Source organism: Capra hircus, chromosome 22 (genome assembly GCF_001704415.2).
Source record: "Capra hircus breed San Clemente chromosome 22, ASM170441v1, whole genome shotgun sequence".
NCBI classification, from domain to species: Eukaryota; Metazoa; Chordata; class Mammalia; order Artiodactyla; family Bovidae; genus Capra; species Capra hircus.
The window spans coordinates 21,232,350-21,254,202 of NC_030829.1; the positions used below are offsets into that span (position 1 = coordinate 21,232,350).

Sequence of the window (21,853 nt, forward strand, 5' to 3'; positions counted from 1 at the left end):
AGTGAGACCTCCTTGGCAGAGGTGCTATCCCCAGCAGTAATTATTATTGCATAATAATCCATTAAATCTTCTTTCAAAGCGCCTGCCTACCCTCCAGCAAGCTCCCCAGACATTGAGGCCCATGATTTCAGAAGTTTATTTTCTGTCAAGTTCCAAGGACCACGACAAAAGCAGACTGGGGGAAACACAGGCTTTTTGCTGAACTTTGGAAAGAGGTATAGGGTGATTGTGAACATCTGGCAGAGGTTAGTTTAAGAAAACAATGAAACAAATATTTACCTACTAAATCGACTAAGCTTATTCTGTCTGAGTTACAGGAAAAGCTGAAATTACACCAAGATTAACTAGTTGCTGCCTTCAGTCAAGAGGGGAGAGCAAGAGATAGCCATATCACACCCTTAAGAGTTATTTTAAACATGCAGGAGACCATTTTTCTCTTCCACAGGAAAAGGATTATTTTATTAAGTATTTTAAAACAACTACTTAACATTGACTCATAGATAAAAATATTTACAATTTCACACCTTCAGGAAGGCTCCAAAATATAAACACTGTACCTCTCCCTGGAGAAAAAAAAAAAAATTATTCTTCTCTTCAAAAACAGGAATACATTCATTTTTTTCTCACTTTTGTAGATCAAGTAATTATACAAATAAACATCTGAAACATTTTCCTTTTTAATATATTTATATAATATATATTTATAACAGTTTTACAAATAAAGGCAATGACTTTATACCAAAATAAAAACAGGAAAAGAAAAAGTTAAAACACAATCAGCGATTAAGCATAGTGCATTTCGAAAAGCTGGTGCAGGGCTAGCTGGACAAGTCAGAAAAGTACTCTGGACCAAAAATAAAACATCTTTTCAAGGAGACAGAATCCTTTTATCAGGAAGGACACTCCATGTGCTATTGGGCGAGGGGAATTAGCCTGCAGAAAGGGTCTTGCTGTGCCAAGGGCTGGTTAGGTTTTTAAGAAGCTAAGCTTGGTTAAAAGGAGTTTTAGGTTAGAGCTGATAACAGAGTCTGGCTTTGCTTGCTGAAATGCATGTGCACTTCAGGGTGCTTGGCAAGCAGATGCCTGCATCTCTCAGACCCTGGTTTGGTTCCCTGGACAGCGAGGCTTGTTTCCAGGTGAGACTAGAAGCAGGTGCCAGAGTCCCAGGGGATTCCTCCCTCCTCCCCTGGCAGCTAGACTTGTACCAGGGGGCCCTTTTCAGTTCCTTAGGAAGCAAATCACTAGGAAAGCCTGAGTAGGGAACTACATTCTCTTTATTCATCTGAGGCAGGGGTGGGGAGCAGACCTGCAGAAACCTCCCCAGACCACTACCGTGCTATGCCAGTGTCTGCTACCTCACCACTTTGGAGAAAGTTCAGTCTGGCTGCCCTCTGCCCATACAGTGAGTCACGGCGACAACAGAAGGGAGAAGGGTGGGGTCATCAGAGCTGGCTGGGAACTGCACTCTGGAAAGCCCTCTTTTGAAAGTACCTTTTTCTCAAAGCCACAGACCCGGCTCCCAAAGTGGAGACTGACTCACAGACCAAGACTTTGCAGCTTTTGGAAATTCAGCTGCTTTATATCAGAAGGGGCTACTCTCTGGGAGGGAAAGGCCCAGAGGTCTGAGACAATCCCCCCTAAGTCTCCTGATGTCAGGCAATCCTTCACAAGTTCCCTACGCCCAAAGGAGCTTTAACGTCCCATACCAACACACAATGCATAGTCAGGCACGCGCGCGCGCGCACACACACACACACACACACCCCTGAATCTTCTCTCCCTGCCTCAGATGATCTTGGCATACACACTGAAACAATCTCGCTGCACTCACAAACACGTTTTTTGTTTTTGTTTTTGGAAGTAGGGAGGAAGGAAAGTGAAGCAGCAGGATCCCCTAAATAGTTTAGTCTTTGGTTTCTAAGTTTAAAGGGGGGATCTGCTTCAGAGCTTGGAGCAGGGCAGAAGAGTCGATGGCAGGATGGGTCGGCAGGGGAGAAGGGAGTCTCTGGGGCATAAGCAAGGGGGCCGAGATCTTGTCTGGGTTCATGAAGCTGCTGAGGGCTGCGGCAGAGGCGTTGAGGCCCGGGTATAACACTGGGACAGACGTGGGGTACCAGCACTTCTCCAGCATGGGCAAGTAGGCAGTTGCTGACGGTGGGATCAGGTAGAAGGGAAGGCAGAAGGGAGGCTGGTGTGGGTGTGGGCCCAGGAACGGGGAGCTGATCAGGTCAGTGCTAGTGAAAGGGCCTTCATCATCAGAGAGCTGCATTCTGCTCTTTTTCATGGGGGGTTCTTCGGATTCTTGCTTAATAGCACTGATCCTTTCTCCCATGGTGAATCTGCGTCCATGATCGCTTTTGAAGTACGGCTGCTCGACACGCAGCTCACTCTTCTCCGATTCTCCTCCGTAGCCGCTGTCTGTGTCCGTATCACTGCCACTCTGCTCGCCGCTCGAGTGGGCGAAAGTTCGCTGGATGACTGGCACACAGTTTTTGCCTGGGCCTTCGGAGCCTTTGGCCAGGGAGCTGGGTTTCTCCTTGAAGTCCATTGCTTTGGGGGCTGGGTCTGACGGCTTCCTGGAAGTACCGCCCTGTAGAAGCTCGGAGACCACACGGTGGAGGTGGGTGACAAGCTGTGAAGATTTCAGGTCCCGAGTATTCTCATGCTTGGCCAGGTACTGAAGCACCTCCCGGGCACATGTCTGGAAACCTGAGCAGAACATCTCTTGACCTGCTTCCACATTTCTTCCCGACAGATCACCTGGATCAACACAGATGCAAAGAGAAACATTTCAGAAGGCTCTGTGGTTCACATGGATACCTAGGTTCCAAAGACCCCAGGGCTTTCCTTTTTGTTAATAGCATTTGCTGATTGTATTTCTAACTCCAAAAGTAATATGATCAGGGGAAATTTGAATTACACTGAAAAGTATAAAGAATAAACTAAAAATCATCCATAATTCTACCTCTCAGAGATAAAATATGATTTGTAATGGCTGTGTAATATCATAGGCATAGACCACATTTGATAGAGACAGACGGTTTCCCCTCTTGTTGCATTTCTAAGGAATTCTTGAGTTTTCGTTATAAGTAACACAGCCATAATCATCCTAGTGTGCTCATAACCAGAGTCAATTTACAGAACATCATCTTACCATAGTGAGATGGACAGTGACCAGTCAAAAAATGAGAATGAAGGAACCATGTCACCTAAAGTACGCTTATTTTCAATGGCTTATACAAGTTGCAGTCATGCTGCTATATTTAAAGGCTATTTCTAGGTCTTTCTCATATAGTCTATCCATGATCCCCAGGAAGTTAGGTATGATCATCTTTCTGTTTTCAATGAGGCAACTGGCAGAACGACTTCCTCATTGTCCTAGTTTGGAAAGGAGAGGAGAGAAGAACGAGGGAGTGGGTAGAGGAATTTCTCCCTCGTTTGTACAGTATTATTTGGAATGGGTGAGACCAGACGGTTAGATGACTGTGATTCTCTGGAAGTCCATAGAAATGGGTGATGAAACTTCAGTGGTTTCGTTAGATTGTGTAATTCACCGAGATACCTAGTGGCTATTCAGGGAACCACATGAAATGCAGGAAAAACTACTGCTGTCATCTTGCCAGGCTCATACCACACACCGAGGGATAAGGAAGTGGAGAAACATTAAAACACTGGGGCATACCCATGATTTATTCTCCAATGAAACAGGACTAAGGAAAACAACTGTAAAACACCCACGATGCAAATTATAGGTGCCTTGGCATTTTCAAAGTGGGGGGGACTCCCAGAACCCCAGAAACTCTTAAGCCAAAATGCCACAGAAATATTTTACCATTTGACTAATATGTATTCATGCCAGGTGGCACACAGCAGCATTCCAAATGAAAAGTCTGACCTTTTAGGAAAGATAAAACAGCATCTCCCCCAACTAACATGCATAAGCAATTTGTTGCGGGAATGTTTCTTACACCAGATGTTGAGCTTACAGGCTCTCTATTTGTGCTAGAACTCTAAGGAGATGATAGCCAAACATGGTACTCACCAGCTTGCAGACCGCTCTGCAGGGCAATGATTTTCTGCTGTTGTTGATCAATTAGGTTTGTTAATGCTTTCACATGCTTCAAGGTAAGTTCAAGAACCACTGCTTTTTCCAAGTGACCCAAAGTCTGGAATAAAAAGAGCCTCCGTCAGCAGTGAGCTCAGGGAAGTCCCACCTCTGGGATACTAATTAGCCATGAGATTCATCAGTCGCCTGGGCTACACTCCATGGGGTCGCAAGAGTCAGGCACCACTAAGCGACTAAACCACCACCACCGAATGTCTCTAAAGGGGGATAAAAAAGTCTGTCCCTGGTTGGCTAAATTAAGTTTTAAGTTTATAGATGATGTTTAAAAATATGTATATATGCATATATTTTTGATTAGAGGACAGCAAACAAGTGTACCTCATCTTTGGAGGCATTTTGGAAGCAGCAGCTAGCTCAGGAGAAAGCTTTGACAGATAAATTTTTCCAGCAGCCGTTGCTGACCTTAACTCAGGGGAATCCAGAGATAACATTTCTCTGCAGTGGTGTCAACCCTAGTAGAGACTTCTACTGTGTCTGGCAGCCAAGAGGCTTTCCCTAGTTTCTTTCCTGACACCCTGTCATAACTTCTAGCTCATCTACGCTTTTTTGTTCCTTCCTAAATACTATTTTCTCCTAAATACTATTTTTTTCTTCTTTCCCCAACCAAAGGTTGCCAATCTAGTAAGCTATTGACAATCGCCAAGAAAGGACAGGACGTAAAAAAAAATGACACATCAAAACAAGTCCTCTTATTTTAAAAAGGGATGTGGGGAAGGGGGTAAAAAAAAAAGTGGGTTGCTGGATTTGCTCAATGTGAGAAAAGGAGAACCCCGAGAATCACCTTAAACTCTAGCAAAGGAAGGCCGGCTGGTGTTGGTGCCAAGCTGGACAAGTACAAATGATTCTTATCTCATTTGCACGAGGTTGCCAGAAAATTCTGAGACTGGAGAAGGGTACCCCCAAACAGAGCCAGCCACTAGCTAAGATCCAGCCATCTGGTCTGCAGTTCCTGGCGGAGCCTGCAGGCGGCGGGTGACCCTCGCCCGCCCTCTGGGCAGAGGAGCTGGTTTGGAGAGGGGCCAGCTTCTCACTTACTGTAAGTTTGAGATGTTCGGGGAGGAGATCCTTCAGCTGGGCGATGCACTCGTTAATCCGGTCACGTCTCTTTTTCTCGATGAGCCGGTGCGGCAGTTTGTAGGTTTCCTGCAAAGCGCACGGAGAGATGGTGGGCGCGGGAGGAAGGAGGTGAGAAGCGCTTCTCCTTTCCCACCCCGCGGCAGAAGAGTCTCGGCAGTGGAGCAGAGTCACACCCAGAACCCTATCTGCCCCTTCTTCTCCAAGCCACTCAGTAGAGGCACAGGGCCCACACCTTGCATACCCCCCTCCAACGTTAAAGTGAGAAAACTTTTATTGGAAACTCAGCGCGTGCGAGGGCCTGGGGTCCACAGGGGCGCGGTGCTCTTACCTTGCTGTCCTCGCTCCGCTTTATTCCCCGCCTCGACTTGTACACTTGGTACATATGGGCAAAATCCATCCTGCAGGGAGAGGGACGAGGAAGGGTCATGACTTGCGCATCGGTTGCAGGAGCCCTGACTGGCAAGAACCCCCGGATGCACCCAGAACTACTTGGAGTTGAAAGCCGCGCAGAAGGCAGGACTGGAGTTGAGGCTTGAAGAGGCCAGGGGTGCCAACTTACCCTGGTAGGTCTCCGGGCTCCAGTCCTGGCGCTTTGGGCAGGCAAGTGGGGGGCGGTTGCGCGCTGGGGATCCGCTCCATTGCGCTGCGAGCCGGGGCCACTCTGCGCTCCTGTCTGCAGTGGTGGAGCGTCGGGTGAGGACTGTCGTGGAGGAGGTTTCGGGGGTCTCTCCGCAGGGCTTCCTCTGAGTCAGAGCTCTCTGAAATCCGCTGGGCTGCGAAGAGCTGCGGCTTTGAGGTGCTGCTTCAGTTGGGGGCGTGCATGGTGTACCCGCGGCCTCTGGCTCCGGCTCTGCGCACAGACTGGCGGTGTGTGCTCCCAGTGCCGTCTGCACGGTGCGAGCCAAGTGAATGAGAAGTGGGGCGGGCGGGGAGGCGGGAGGGAGGGGGGTGCGGTTAGGGCGGAGTGGGGGGGGGATGGTGGGGGAGAGCCGAGGAGTAATGGAGAGGCTGCGGGCTGGGTTAAATGGGAGCGAGTGGGTGGGTTGGAGCTACGTGTTCTACCCTGTGACTCCAGGCACGTCTGGCCGCTGCCGGGGAGGGAAGGAGCGACCTGCCCGCCCTCCCCCGGCTTCATCACATGAGTCTCACGTGTTGGACAACGCTCCCGCGGCTGCGAGGGAGCCCCCACCCCCCAGCCCCGGCCCCCAGGTGTCTGCGGCTGCCTTTCCCCGAAGAGGGGGTTGGCAGGGCAGTCTGGGTCCTGCCTAACTGGGCGAGGGGCGCGGAAGCTGGAAGGGGCTAGGGAGCCGGGGAGGTGGTGGGGGGAGGTTGGTAACGTGGGCGAACCTGCCCCAGGGAAATGAAGTAAGTTCCCGTCTCCTGGGAGGGAACGGGGGAGGACGGATCCGCCCGCGTCTGACTCAAGCCGGGAGAGGAATATCCCCTCGCTCGCTCCAGCCCAACCCTCTTCCTCCTCCTCCCCCCGCGCGCCCGCTCGGAGGAACCAGCGCGCAGCAGAGGGAGTCGCCCGGCCCCCCTGCCTTCCCCAGAGGCTGGGGTTTCTTTCCGCGCCGGCTTCCCTGCCCCCACCCCTCAGCCCCGAGTCCAGGAATCGCCCGCCGTGGGGAGGGGCCGAGGAGGGCGGGGCGGATGTCACCCCATGGGAAGCGGGCTGGCAGCCAAGCGCAGGGGCAGGCGAGGCCGCCGCGGAGCACGCTGCGCGCACCTGACCCGCTAGGCTGTGCGCCGCGGTCCCTGGCTCCTTTGGAGCTGTGCTCCCGGGGCGCAGTCTGCGTGCCGGCGGACACTCACTTGCGCACCCCCCAGGGTGCCCCAGTGCCCCCACCCCCCTCCCCAGCCCACACTTAGGCTGATCAAGCACAGAAAGAGACCGGGCGCGGTGCCCTGCGTTTCCTCCCTCCTCTGCCCCCACTGGAGCAGAGGCGCCCGGGTCCCCTCCCCTTGGGCTGCAACGTTACACAACCGCGGCAGCGGCGCTTGCCCTGCGGCAGCGCGGGGCGTGACACTTCACCTGGCCTGGGCTTGGGCCGCAGAGCTCCTGACAGAGCGCCCTTCTGCCCTGGCCGGGGACCAAGACCCCCCCCCCCCCCCCCCCGAGCACAGGAGCTCCCGGGGGTCGGGGTCGTCCATCTCCCCCTGCCGGGGACTTCTGCGGCGCAGTGTGCGGTCTGCAGCCGGGGCAGGATGGAAAAGAGGGACTTGGAAAAACTGCCCATCACGCTGACGTCTTAGCGTTCATTCACTCGACAAGTGTTGGTTGAGCCCCCTACCCTGTGCCCGGCGTTGTGCTTAGATACGCTGCCAGATACACTGTAGGTGAATGGAACACAGATGCTGCTCTTGAATTCACAAGAACCTCTGAGGAGGGCTTACCCTGGGAAATGAGGGGAAGGCAGTACTGGGAAAATTGTATCGGTGCTGCTGGCGAAGAGAAGGGAGAAGATAAGATAGAAAGTGTGGGCTTAAAAAAATTTTTTTGGTATTAAAAAAATTATTTTTTAAAATTTAATGTGAACCACAATGTCTGGGCAGAGGAGGAGAGGGGAGACGTTAACTCATCGCCCGGAGCCTGGGGCTGAAGGGCCTCCTCCAAGCGGCTCCAGATCTCTGCAATCTCTCTGAGGCCGCCCGAGGCCCCCACCCACTCCCCCGGAAAAGTCCGTCCTCTGTGACCTTCTAACTCTGCCTGGAGCAGGGAAAACAGCTGAAACTCCAAGCCCGCTCTGTGAGCAGCGCTGATGCTGTCAGAGGAGGGAGCCAGTGGAAATTCATGACTAAAATAAGGCCTGGCTGGGGATTTCACTGACCTCTGTACTGCCCTGCCCTGTAAGTTCGGGGAGTTGAGAGATGACTGTGAGCCTTTCCCACCGCGCCTCGGGTCAGTCACCCCACTGCCGAGTGACCTGGCTGTGGGAAGGACTGAAAAAAAACTACAACAACAAAACGGGGTCAGTGCTGAAACCTGGTGAAGATCAGCCTCGGGTGCAGTTGAGGGGGCGGGTAGGGGTGGGCTCAGTCTTAATTGGCAGTGTCCTTGACAACCTAGAGATCTGGGATTCACACGTTGACCAAACTGGGAGTGGATTTCCTTCAGGTCGCTTTGGAGAGCTCCCACTTCCTGTTTATGTTTCACAAGCGTCAAACTCATTAGCAAGTGTGAGAAGTGCCTCCTTTTCTAAGTGCTGACTAGCCTGACCTCGCCTGGGGGCTCAGCATCCATCTGTCCTGGAATGTACTTTTGCTGGCTTGTGTTACCAGCCTTCTCTCTGGAGGTGATACGGCTTCCTGCCAGAAGGGGGGCAAGTAGGACCACAGGCAGGAGGGGACAGGAGTCAGTTCTGGGTTTGTGCTTTCAGTCAAGGGTGACCTGCTCCATTGTGAGAATTTAATAGGGATGAATGAAGAGTTGTCATGACTGCTCTGAGCCACAGTTGCACCAGGAAATAAGTACTGGGGAAGGATGGAATACATGTCCCCCCATGGGTCACTCTCCCCCAGCATAGACACCCCCCCCCTTCCCCCCCTCCACAACCAGGAGTGAACCCACACAGTTCAGATTCCATGGCTCAGAGCTCAGTATCATTCCTAGAATGCTTTGAAGTTATCTATACTTTTTGCCCTTACCTGACCTACAATGGGAAATACCAAAATGGATTGTTTCCTACGTTTCGTTTGTTCCAAATGTACTTTCAAGCATCAAGGATTATCCCCACCTTACCAAAGTGTTACTGTACCAGGTTATATTACTTTTAATGTTTCTCTTCTCTCAAAGCTTATGATTATTTTTTATTGAAATAAAATAGTTCCTTCTCCTCATACATCTTTTCATCCTGAAGAATCTTAATATTTCAGTTTGTCATCTTTTGTAGATAGTTGGTTTAGTGCTTACTGTGTGCTAGTTTTTAGACTGAATGTAAACACGTTGTACACGTTCATTTACTTCTCACCACCACCTTATTGGGCAGTCATTAGCTCATTTTTATGTTTATTTAACACATTTAATGAGAACAACAATGTGCTGGGCACTGAACAATGCCCAGGAATATATAATGTGCCCTCTTGAGGAAACTGAGGCTCAGGGAAGTTAAATTACCTGCCTCAGTTTGTATAGCCTGAGATTAGATCTGGAATTGAACCCCAGGTTTGTTGGACTCCAAAGCTTGAGCTCTTAATCACCATACTTGAGGCTGCCTGGTAGGGCTCTTTGGGTAGTGCGCTGCTCAACTCCAGGGGGAGCCATTCACATTGCAGTCTGTGTGAAAGCATCCTCTAAAGTGTTGCAAGGCAGCACCGGGCAGCTGCCCTGGGTAATCCTGATAGTTTGTAGCCCTCACCTCTTGTTTTGTTTCTTCTCAGTGTGCAGAGACCATAGTTTTGGACAAGTAAGGAGATTTTCCTTTACCAGTGAGGCTCAACATTTTGGTGGTCTGATGCTGTGTGTTGGAAATAGTTAGGCAGGCCCCTCCTAGCAGGAAACTAGAACCCACAGACCCCTGCATATATCCACACGTACATATATCATCACTTTTTGCAAGTTGATGAAGTCTCACAATTTTTTTCTACCACAGTTCACAGTAAGAAATACATTTTACATCATGACTCAACATGTACAAACACACACACTCCCAGAAGTATATTGAAACACAGGGCAGTCAAGGCTTGACTGGGATTACTACCATTATTTGTGGCCACTATTCTCTTTCCCCTACTCTGAGCAACCATTGCTCACTGAAAGAAAAATTTAAACCATTTAGGAAAAAGCCAGCCTAATGGATTTCAGACAAAAAATTTCCAAAATAATTTCTCTTTGATATATTCATTCTAACATTTTCTAGTCTTGTCTAGTATATTTTAAAGAATATTTTGGTCTTTACTTACTAAATTGAGTTTTTGATCCATCAGTACATCCTGATCAACAATTTGGAAACATGCTCTGCAGTAGAGAGAGTGCTGACATTTTGGCTTGTACCCACCAGAAAGACATCAATGGCATCTACACACTTGCAGATCTTCCAGATCACTTATAGAAATGTTAAATAAAGCTGCTGGTCCTGGATGAGTTCAGTGGTGTTTTCAAATGAATGAGTTCAAATGGTGTCTCCTTTCAGGACATCCCTGCTTTATGTTCAGTTGTAGGAGTAAAATATTCAGAGTTTTGTTGATATGCATCATGTTATGTGTTGGTGAGCTGTAGTTCCTTCATCCAGTTGAGGAAGTTTTCTGCTATTGTTAGTTTGCTCACAGAGTTTATCATAAAAGGATGTGGAATTTGTCAGGTACGTTTTCTGCATCCAACAAAACAGTCATGTGGCTTTTGTCTTTCATTCTGTTAATATCATGAATTACAATTTTAGTGTTCAGTCAACCTTGAATTCCTGAGGTAAGCCTATCGTGATCAATGTGTTATCCTTATTTTTATTGTTAGATTTAATTAGCTAATAATATATATTAAGGATTTTCATGTCTATGATTGTGAAGGGTGAAAAACTTATCAATTAATTATACTAATTTTTGCAATTATCCAATTTTGAATTTATTGATTTACTCTGCTGTCTAATATTTTATCATTTTCCTCTTATTTTTATTATTCTTTTTCTTTTGGTTATTTTATATTTAACTTGTTCTACTTTTTCTAGTTTCTTTAGATGTAAAATATTATCATTGATCTTAAACCTGTCTTATAAATATCCAAAGCTAGAAAAACCTGTAGTTTTTCTTTTTTTTTTTTGTAATCTTTGTCAGGTTTTAGCATCAAAATAATGCTAGTCTCATAAAACAATTTGGGAAATATCCTATCTCTTCTGAAAGATGTTAAGTGGGGTTGGTACTATTTCTTTCTTAAATAGTAGGAGAAGCTCATTGGGCCTAGAGGTTTGTTGTGGGGGGAATGCTTTTACCATGAATACATTTTAATAGATTCCAGGCTATTTAACATTTTTATTTCTTCTTTTATCAGCTTTGGTAATTTTTTTTCATGAAATTTGTCTATTATCTTTAAAGTTGTCAGTATATTGGATAGTGTTATCCTTTTAATGTTTATGTAATCTGCAAGGAGATCCAACCAGTCCATTCTGAAGGAGATCAGCCCTGGGTGTTCTTTGGAGGGAATGATGCTAAAGCTGAAGCTCCAGTACTTTGGCCACCTCATGCGAAGAATTGACTCATTGGAAAAGACTGATGCTGGGAGGGATTGGGAGCAGGAGGAAAAGGGGACGACAGAGGATGAGATGGCTGGATGGCATCACCGACTCGATGGACGTGAGTTTGAGTGAACTCTGGGAGTTGGTGATGGACAGGGAGGCCTGGCGTGCTGCAATTCATGGGGTCTCAAAGAGTCAGATACGACTGAGCAACTGAACTGAACTGAATCTATAGTGACAAATCTTTTTTACTTCTTTTAAAATGTTTGTTTTTCTTTTTTTATTGACCATCTTACCAAGAGACTTATTAATTAATTATATTAATTTTTGCAATTATCCAATTTTGAATTTATTGATTTACTCTGCTGTCTAATATTTTATCAATTTCCTCTTATTTTTATTATTCCTTTTCTTTTGGTTGTTTTATATTTAACTTGTTCTACTTTTTCTAGTTTCTTTAGATGTAAAATATTATCATTGATCTTAAACCTGTCTTCTTATTATAAATATCCAAAGCTAGAAAATTTCCTCTAAGCCCTGCTTTCCCAGCATTCCACAGTATTTAGTATTTGTATTTGCCTTATCATTCAGGTCAAAATATGTTGTATTAGTCTTTGTGACTTTTATTTGATTCACAGGTTATTTAGAAGGGTATTGTTTAATTCCCAAATATTTGTAAATTTCCCAGATAACTTTTTCCTTTTTCTTTTAAAATAATTAGAGAGCCACAGGAAGTTATGAAAATAATATAGAGAAGTTGCATGTATCCTTCACCCAATTTCCCCCAGTGGTAACATCTTACATGACTATAACACAATATTCAAACAAGGAAATTAGCATACATACAAACTACAGAGAGTTTTCAGTTTTTACCCGTTTTCCATGCATTCACTTTTGTGTGTGTGTATAGAGTTCTATGCAATTTTATCACACGCATCGATTAGTATATAACCACCTCATCAAGATGCAAAACTGTCGTATCACTACAAAGTTCCCAGCTGTTGCCTCTTTGTTATCAGACCTGTTCTCTTCTCTTCTCCCATTCCTAATGTCTGGCAACCACTAGAGTGTTCTCTATTTGTAATATCATGTTAAGAATGTTATAAAAATGGAATCCTGTGGTATGTAACTGTTTGAGGCTGAATTTTTTTCTGCTCAGTGTAAGCCTCTTGAGATCCATCCAAGAGGTTGTGTGTATCAATATTAAGTCTCTTTTTTTTTTTAAAATATTTTTTTGTCATTTACTTTTTTGACTTTGCCAAGTCTTAGTTGTGGCATGTGGGATCTTTTTGTTACAGCACATGGACTCTAGTTCCCTGACCAGGAATGGAACACGGGACTTGGGAGCCCAGAGTCTTAGGTACTGGACCACCAAGAAAGTCCCACTAGTAAGTTCGCTTGTTATTGATGAGTGATATTCCATGCTGTAGATGTGACACAATTTATTTAATTATTCATCCATTCAAGGACATTTGAGTTCCATTTCTTTCTGCTATTAGAAATAAACCTGCTGTGAACCTTTTTCTACATGCTTTTGGGTAGGCACAAAAAGCTTTCTTCTCTGGGATAAATGCCCAGGGGTATAATTCCTCATATAGTAATGTGCATTTGGTTTTCAAGAAAATGACAAACTACTAGCCAGAATAGCTGTACCATTTTACATTCCCAGTTGCAATGTTTGAGAGATCTAGTTTCTCTGTGTCCCAACTAGTATTTGGTCTAGTCACAATTGTGTTTTTTTAAACTTGTTCAGTCACCCAGTCATCTCCAACTCTTTGCAACCCCATGAACTGCTGCACGCCAAGCTTCTGGGTCCTTCACTATCTCCCAGAGTTTGCTCAAACTCAAATGTCCATTGAGTTGATGATGCCATCCAACCATCTCATCCTCCATTGCCCCCTTCTCCTCCTGCCCTCAGTTTTTCCCACCATCAGGGTCTTTTCCTGTGAGTTGGCTCTTCATTTCAGCTTCAAAATCAGTCCTTCCAATGGTAAAGAATCTGCCTGCAATGCAGGAGACCAGGGTTCCATCCCTGGGTTGGTAAGATCCCCTGGAGAAGGGAATGGCAACCCACTCCAGGATCCTTGCCTGGAGAATCCCATGGACAGTAAAGCCTGGTGGGCTACAGTCCATGAGGTTGCAGAGTCAGACACAACTGAGCAACTAACGTTTTAAACCTTAGCTTGTCCAAATAGGTGTGTAATGCCAGGTATCTCTCTATATTGGTTTCTAATTTATTAGTTTTGAGTCAGAAGGTATACTCAATTTGATTTTAATTCTTTGACATTTATTAAGCCATCTTTCATTGCTGAGCATATAGTCTAGCTTGATGAATGTTTCCTATAGGTTTGGAACAAATATGTATGCTGTAGTTCTGCTGGGTGCAATATTTTATCAAGTCCTTTGGGTCAAGTTGGTTGATAGTGCTGTTCAAATAAGGGTTTCCCTGGTGGCTCAGATGGTAAAAAGTCAGCCTGCAATGCAGGAGACCCGGGTTTGATCCCTGGGGTGGGAAGATCCCCTGGAAAAGGAAATGGCACCCCACTCCAGTATTCTTGCCTGGAAAATCCCATGGACTGAGGAGCCTGGCGGGCTACAGTCCATGAAGTTGCAAAGATATCTCTATGCTGATTTTTTTGTCCGAAATAGAAGTGTTAAAATCTCTCCAACTATAATTGTAGATTTGTCCATTTCTGTCAACTTCCGCTTTATACATCTTGGAACTTTCTTCATAGTTGCCTGCACATTTTGGATTGATAGGTCTTCTTGATAATTTTATTCTCTCATTAAAAGTTTCCCTCTTTCTCTTCAGTAATACTCTTTTAAAAATATTTATTCATGGCCACCTTGGGTCTTAGTTGCAGCATATGAGATTTTTTAATTGTGGTGCGTGGCCTTCTCTCTAATTGTGGTGCTTGGGTTCAGTAGTTGCAGCTCTCAAGCTTAGTTGCTCTCTAGCATGTGGGATCTTAGTTCTTAGTCAAGGATGAAACTCACATCCGCTGCTTTCCAAGGTGGATTCTTAACTGTTGGACCACTAGGGAAGTCCCTTCAGTAATATCCTTGTCCTGAAGTATGCTTTTTCTGATATTAATATAGCTTTACATGTTTTTTATATTTAGTGTTGGCATAATGTATGTTCTTTATCCCCTTACACTTTCAACCGGTGTCTTTTTTAAAAAAAAAACACCACATCATTTAATTTTGGCTGCTTTGGGTCTTTGTTGCTGCGTGCTGGGTTTCTCTCATTACAGGGAAAGGGGCTACTCTTTTTTGCTGTGCACAGGCTTCTCACTGTGGTGGCTTCTCATGTTGTGGAGCACTGGTTGCAGGCACGTGGGCTTCAGTAGTTGCAGCATGGGGGCTCAGTAGTTGTGGTGTTTGGGCTTTAGTTCCCCACAGCATGTGAAATCTTCCTGGACCAGGGTTCGAACCCATGTCCCCTGCATTGGCAGGCAGATTCTTCTCCACTGCACCACCAGGGAAGTTCAACCTATGTCTTAAATTCTATGTTTGTAAATAGCCTGTTGTTGGATTTTGCATTTATATTGATTTAACAATCTGCCTTTTGATTGGAGTGTTTAATATATATTTATATTTGAGATAATTATTAATATGGTTGGGTTTCAATCCCCCATCTTGGTACTTGTTTTCTGCTTATCTCATTTATACTTTGTTTCTATTCTGATTTTCCTGCCTCCTTTGGATATGTTGAATTTTTTTAATCATTCCATCTTGTCTCCTGTGTTTAAGTACACTTCTTTATGGTATATTCTAGTGGCTATTGTTGAGCAGTGGTTCTTAAATTTTACCTGTGTTAGAAACAGCTGGAGGTCTTATTAAAACACAGATTTCTGGGCCATACCCACAGTTTCTTATTCAGTATGTCTGTGATTGAGCTCTAAAGTTTGCATGTCTGATAAGTTCTCAGATGCTGAAGATAGAAATTTCAGCTCTAAAGGTTATGCTCTGTATCTTTAAGTTATCACAGCCTACCTTCAAATAATACACTACAAAGTGCTTCTATACAACTTGATGGTTGTGTAAAAACCTTACAACAATTCAATTCTTTTTATTCTTCCTTTTGACCCTTATGCTATTGTTATTTTACATTTTACCTGTAATATGCTATAAATTTCAAAATGTTGGTGTTTGTTTGATTTTTGGCCATGCTTGTGGTATGTGGGCTCTTAGTTCTCTGACCAGGGATCGAACCTGTGCCCCCAACAATAGAGGCACAGTCTTAACCACTGAATCGCCAGGGAAGTCCCTACTGTTACTTGCTTTAAACAGTCAGTCAGTCGTGTCCAACTGTTTTTGACCTCATGGACTGTAGCCCACCAGGCTCTTTAGGCAAGAATATTGGAGTGGGTAGCTGTTCCCTTCTCCAGAGGATCTTCCTGACCCAGGGATCAAACTTGGGTCTCCCTCACTGCAGGCAGGTTCTTTTACCATCAGAGCCACCAGGGAAGCCCCAGTCAGTAGTGGTCTGAAATATTCTTCATACACAGATAGATAGACAAAGATGAAAACATAGTACTTTGAAAAGGTCTTTGACATTAACCCATATACTTATCCTTTTTGATACTCTTCACTTCTTCCTGCAGATATGTTTCCTTCTGGTTTCCTTTCTGTTCATTCTGAAAAACAAATGTTAGCTTTTCTTGTAGTGTTGGTCTGCTGGAGATGAATTCTCCCAAATTTTCGGTCTGATAATGACTTTATTTCATTTTTGAAGTGTATTTGGAATATATTTTCACTAGATATGGAATTTGACAGTGTTATTCTTTTAGCATTTTAAAGAGGCTCTATTTTCTTCTGGCCGCCATTGATTCTACTCAAGAGTCACCTGTTATTTATATCTTTAGCCTAAAATTTATGTCTTCTGTTCCCCTCTGGCTGCTTTTCAGGTTTCACTTGCTGTTGCTTTTCAACAGTCTGGCTAGATTTATTTAGGTGTGGTTTTCTCTATATTTGTTCTACTTGGGGTGTGCTGAGTTTCTTGGTTCTGTGACTTGATATTTTTCACCAGTTTGGGTGAGTGTTAGCCAATAAAGTTTCAATGATTTCTTCTGCCATGTTGTCCTTCTTCTCTTATTTCTTTTCACTATTTACATGTATGTTGAATTGTTGGAAAGTAGCCCAAACGTTATCAGATGCTCAGTTTCCTCTGCTGTTGAGTCAGCAACTAAGCTTATATAATGAATTTATTTGTGATATTATGTCTCTTTCATTTCTAGCATTTCCATATGGCTGTTTTTTTTTCTGGTTTCCATTACTCTGATGAAATTCGCCATCTCTTCATGCACGTTGCCTTCCTTTCCATGGAACTTTTGATAGTTTTATATCATAGGAATTTTGTGCTATAATACTAGTTTGATCATTTCAACCTCTGAGCTGTCTCTGGTTCTGTTTCTATTGTTTCTCTTCTATATTAACCATGAGACGCATTTTCTTATTTTCCCATAGATCTTGAATTTCTTATTGCATGTTGAATATTTATAGAAAAAAAAAAGAGTACAGAGTAGGTAAAGTGAGTGTGTGTGCATGCGTGCTGAGTCGTGTTCAACTCTGTGACCCCATGGATTGTCACCCACCAGGCTCCTCTGTCCATGTAATTCTCCAGGCAAGAATACTGGAGCAAGTTGCCATTTCGTTCTCCAGGGGATCTTCCTGACCCAGGGATTGAACCTGCATCTCTGGGATCTCTTTCATTGGCAGGCAGATTCTGCACCACCTGGGAAACCTCAAAGTAAGTAATAGTAACCTCCCAAAACAATTCTAATATGAGAGGCTGAGTCAGTGTGACTTATACTTGATCAGGATCTGGGCTTAATTGTAGCTTTACTTTGATTCACTTCACTACCACTTTCAAGTGTTTTGAGGGTGAGATAGGACTTTCCCTTCATCAGGGCCTGGAATCTGAGCACTGACAAGATTCTGGAGACCTGCCTATTCTTCAAAACCAAGCTGGGAGATTTCAGACTTGTGGGAAGCCGCTCCTTGCTTTACTGCCCAACTGCTAGCTTTTTTATTTCTCTTTGACTTTTGCCTCCTGCTTTCTGCACCCCTAAAATCTTCCAGAGTTTTTGTTCCCTGTAGGTCTTAGCAGCTCCCTAGTCTCTGTGAAAGCCCCACATGCCTCAGGGATTCCTTCTCAGCCCTTCTTCCCTGCCACCAGCTTCGGTGAACTACTTCTATCCCCGTGTGATGTCTCCTGGGACAGGTTAGATAGGTAGGTGTAGATTAGCTTTGTGGCTACAGCTTCTCAGTCCATGGGCAGCTGTGACCAGTTTGGTGAAACTTCCGCTGAATTCTCCTTATCTCCACCAATCACAAACTCTTTTTCCTTCTGCCATTTCACCAGAGGCGAAAATGGCTCTGGGTCTCTTCTCTCCTGTGTAGAGCTTGTCATTTTGAGTTTAGTTCATTTAGGTTAATTGGCGGCCTCAATTTCTCTGATGGGTTTTAAAAATTGATGATTATTTTGGGCTTTCCTGGTTTGTTTTGATTGTTAGGATGAGAACGAGAGTCTCTTGTAACCCTTTACATCGGATCTATAAGCAGAAATCCCCCAGATAACTGCCTCTTTTTTTCCCCCTCAACGTGAGAGGGTTTTTAATTTTATTTGTGTAGTTATTTCCCTGCACGGAGTCTCAGCTGTGACACGCAGGATCTCCACTGTGTCCTGCGGAATCTTTTCTGGCAGCACACAGCCTCTCTCTGTGTGGCGCGCAAGCTCAGTAGCTGTGGTGCTTGTGCTTAGTGGCTTTGTGCGTGTGGGAATCTTAGTTCCCCAGCCAGGGATTGAATCCACATCCCCTGCATAGCAAGGCAGATTCTTAACCACTGGACTACCAAGGAAATCCTGATAACTGCCTCTTACTAGAGGTGAAAAGGTGTGTAGGGATCAGAAGGAAGAAACCAACTGGTAGTAACCAAAGATTTGAAAGACGAAGCCAGTACCGGGAATTGACAAAATAAAGGACAGTAAAGGTTTGGACTCTACTCTGTCAAATAGGTGCTAGTGTGCTAATCACACACACAGAGAAAGAGTCGAAGAAGAGGTGCTTTGGGCACCCAGCAAGTGACATTTATTTTGGAGAAAGGACTTGCACCAAAGTGTGCTGCTTTCTTCTTTTAGAGAATATCCCCCTCCCTCATATATCACGTAGGGCAGTGATTTTCACGTTTTACTCTACGTACAGATCTCCTGGACATCTTGTTACAATTGAGATTCTCTCTTACTGGGTCAGGGGTTAGGCTTGAGATTCTGCATTTCTAATGAAGCTCCCAGATCATACTCATGATATGTGAGTAGCAAGGTCTTCCTGGTAGTTCAGGAGTAAGGATCTGCCTGCTAATGCTGGAGATGTGGGTTTGATCCCTGAGTTGGGAAGGTCCTCTGGAAAAGGGAATGACAACCCACATGAGCATTCTTGCCTGGGAAATCCCATGGACAGAGAAGCCTGGTGAGCCGCAGTCCATGGGGTTGCAAAAGAGTCGGACACGACTTCGTGACTAAACGACAAGAGAATGTGCACCTTCATTTTTGGTTTGGTGATAAAAATGGAACGTAGAGTCATGCAAGGTATAGAGAAAACTGTTATTTTAGTATTCAGGAAATGTGTGAGAGGCAGCTTGTAATTCCTCAAAGTGGCTTCTTTGGTGGAGGTTTAAGTTTTCCTTGAAGTGGGCAGCTGCCATGCTGGAAGCTAGGGTCAGAGGCAGTTCATTGCCATTAGGAACCACACTTTTTACAGCCCTGCTCTCAGACCTGCTTAAGTCCCTGGAGCACCCGCTCCACAGCAAGGGAAGGATGGGGAAAGGATGTGGGGAGAGGGTTTGGGTAGCATTAGGGAGCCCAGCCAAGTTTGGCTATCTGAGTAGTTCCAGCAATGACAGTTGCAGACAGTGGTTATAAATTAGCATCTGAATCCCACCACCCTTTCCAAAGACCAGGTTTGTTTGTTTCTACCAGAGGAGACTTACCAACTGAAATTTTATAGCTCTGATTTTAGCTATCCATCCTACATTATATACAGAGCACATTCATGCATCAACAGGAGAGAGATATTTTCCTCTCATTTTCTGTGTTTAGCAGTACAGCACTGATATCAAACAAAGATGATTAGGGTCTAGACCATCTTGTTAGTAAGAAAACATGGAGAAATCTAGAAAATAATTGCAAACCAGCTGAAGAAAAAGATTTAATTAATAAAACTTCACCTCTCATAGACATACAGAGGGAGGTAATTTGAGGTGGTGTGTGTGTGTGTGTGTGTGTGTGTGTGTTAGTTGCTTAGTCATGTCTGACTCTTTGTGACCCCATGAACTCCTCTGTCCATGGGATTTTCCAGGCAAGAATACTGGAGTGGGTAGACATTCCCTCCTCCAGGCGATCTTCCTGACCCAGGGATCAAACCTAGGTCTCCTGCATGGCAGGCAGATGCTTTACCACCTAAGACACCAGGTAAGCCACTACTTAAAGGACATTTAAGGGACTGCAGTATTTATTTAACAAAAACATTTGCAGTCAGCTCTGTATCTGTGAGTTCCACATCTGCAGGTTCAACACATCCCTCAAAATTCCAGAAAGTTCCAAAAAGCAAAACTTGAATCTCCCTCTAACTGGCAACTATTTACGTAGCATTCACATTGTGTTTGGTGTCGTAAGTAATCTGCAGATGATTTAAAATTGACAAGACGAGGTACTTAGGTTATATGCAAATTGTGGCTCAGCTGGTAAAGAATCCACCTGCAATGCAGGAGACCTGGATTCTATCCCTGGGTTGGGAAGATACCATCGAGAAGGGAAGGGCTATCCACTCCAGTATTCTGGCCTGGGGAACTCCTTGGGGTCGCAGAGTTGGACATGACTGAACGACTTTTACTTTCACTCACACTATTTTGTATAAGGGACTTGAAGTTCCTCAGATTTTGGTATTCGTGTGGGTGGGAGGTGTCCTAGAGCAAGTCCCTTGTGGATTTTGAAGGAAGATTGTACTGAGAGTTTTCCATGTACCAGACACATGTGAACAAAACTGTCATGACTGGATTCAAGAAGCTTACAGTTCTCATGGTTGATTTTATTCCTTTGAAGGATATAAGAAACTTGAACTAGGTCAGGTAAATATTGCATGCATTTCCTTTGGACAACTGTTCAGTGAGTAGACAGAATTATTTGAAATGATCATTTTTTTTCCCCCTACAAACAAGTGCATTTGAAGTGGGAAATAATTTGTTGTCTCAAGTACTTAAACCAAGTTTCTTCAGACCTCATTCATACTGTTTGTTTTCTTGAGTAGTACCCTTTCTTCTCTACCACTACAGGGACAGGTCTGTGACCGACCAGTGCTCTCCAAGAGTAAGGCTTTCATTAAACAGGAGTTGATAGATAAGGTTATGAGGGCCAAGAAAACTGGGTAGTATTGTTAGAGGTTAGCCCGTCCTTTGATGCAATGGGACTGACATGGATGTGAGAGACTTGTGCGACTTACTTAAGTTTCAGTTTGCTCATCTGTAAAGTGGGGTCATGATAATAGCTACCTCAGAGTCATTCCGAGGATCAGACTAGATAATGTGTCTAAAATACTGATGACAGTGCCTGGCACATGGTAATGATTCTATTAATATTTGCTGATACTGTGTATTTTTCTTAGTAGAGTGCCAGTAGGTGGTTCAGTGGTAAAGAATCTGCCCTGCCAGTTCAGGAGACACAGGAGATGTGGATTTGATTCCTGGGTTGGTAAGATCTCTAGAGGAGGAACTCTCATCCCATTCCTGGGTATTCCCGCCTGGAGAATTCCATGGACAGGGGAGCATGGTGGGCTATAGTCCATGGGGTTGCGAAGCGTTGGACATGATTGAGCACACACGCACAATTGCATAGCATATCTAAGCGTTTTGTCACATAGATGCAGTTTGGACATTAGTAGTACAGTCATTTTCTCTGAAAAATGTACTGAAGGTGACCTCAGATTCTAAGATTGGGTGGATGTTCTATATAGACTTTTGGTTGTTCTTTGGACCAGCAAGCAGGGAAGCAATTTTAGAGCCCTTAGTTTTTCACCGAGAAAATGGTTAATGTTGACCTATGTCACCCTTCCCCAGTATGGTGATGTTGTCTAGAATAACCCAACAGATGTTTTTTGTTTTTTAGAATAAGTAGATAAAATCTTAAGTTTTAGCTTTTAAAGTATATTAAAAGATAAGTAGATTCTGAGGAATATGAATTCATGTTTATAAGAATTGTGATGACTGGAAAAAAGGAGACTCATTTTAAATTACCTTCCTTTAGAATCTAAGAAAAGTTATAGAAGTTTTTAGAATTAACCTGCATAAATTCATCACACAAAGAATCATGCAGTTCTGTGGAGGTGTTCAGAGTTTTGTGGTTTTTGTCTACATGGTGCTGAAACTTTTGAACAATTCAAACAATTGGCCAGTATTTTTTTTTAATAAAATAGAAGTTTTTAGATAAGCCTGG

The 21,853-nt window shown here is 44.5% G+C and overlaps 1 protein-coding gene and 1 long non-coding RNA gene across 6 annotated transcripts in view; one reads left to right on the forward strand and one right to left on the reverse strand.

Annotated features, from left to right (window-relative positions):
• On the reverse strand, nt 430-6,134 carry BHLHE40 (basic helix-loop-helix family member e40). Its single transcript, XM_005695706.3, has 5 exons — nt 5,763-6,134; nt 5,532-5,601; nt 5,162-5,269; nt 4,043-4,166; nt 430-2,760 (listed from the first exon to the last, which is right to left on the reverse strand). Exons 1-5 carry the CDS (start codon nt 5,840-5,842, stop codon nt 1,904-1,906), a joined length of 1,239 nt encoding a protein of 412 aa, XP_005695763.2. The 5' UTR covers nt 5,843-6,134; the 3' UTR covers nt 430-1,903.
• The window catches only part of LOC102188361, a 147,492-nt gene continuing 130,838 nt past the window's right edge, over nt 5,200-21,853 (forward strand). For 4 of the 5 annotated variants that reach the window (XR_001919973.1, XR_001919975.1, XR_001919976.1 and 1 more), the window contains exons 1-2: nt 5,200-5,311; nt 5,651-5,766. This is a non-coding gene — a long non-coding RNA (uncharacterized LOC102188361). Of the gene's footprint in view, nt 5,312-5,607; nt 5,767-21,853 lie in introns of all 5 variants that reach the window. The other variant, XR_001919977.1, reaches the window with a different exon arrangement.

Excerpts from the sequence above, each read along its gene's own strand:
- BHLHE40 (XM_005695706.3), bottom strand. The coding sequence starts at position 5,842 with ATGGAGCGGATCCCCAGCGCGCAACCGCCCCCCACTTGCCTGCCCAAA. Across the intron at positions 5,602-5,762 it reads GAGCCCGGAGACCTACCAGG|GATGGATTTTGCCCATATGT; the intron begins GTAAGTTGGCAC and ends CTCTCCCTGCAG. Across the intron at positions 5,270-5,531 it reads AGCGGAGCGAGGACAGCAAG|GAAACCTACAAACTGCCGCA; the intron begins GTAAGAGCACCG and ends TGCGCTTTGCAG.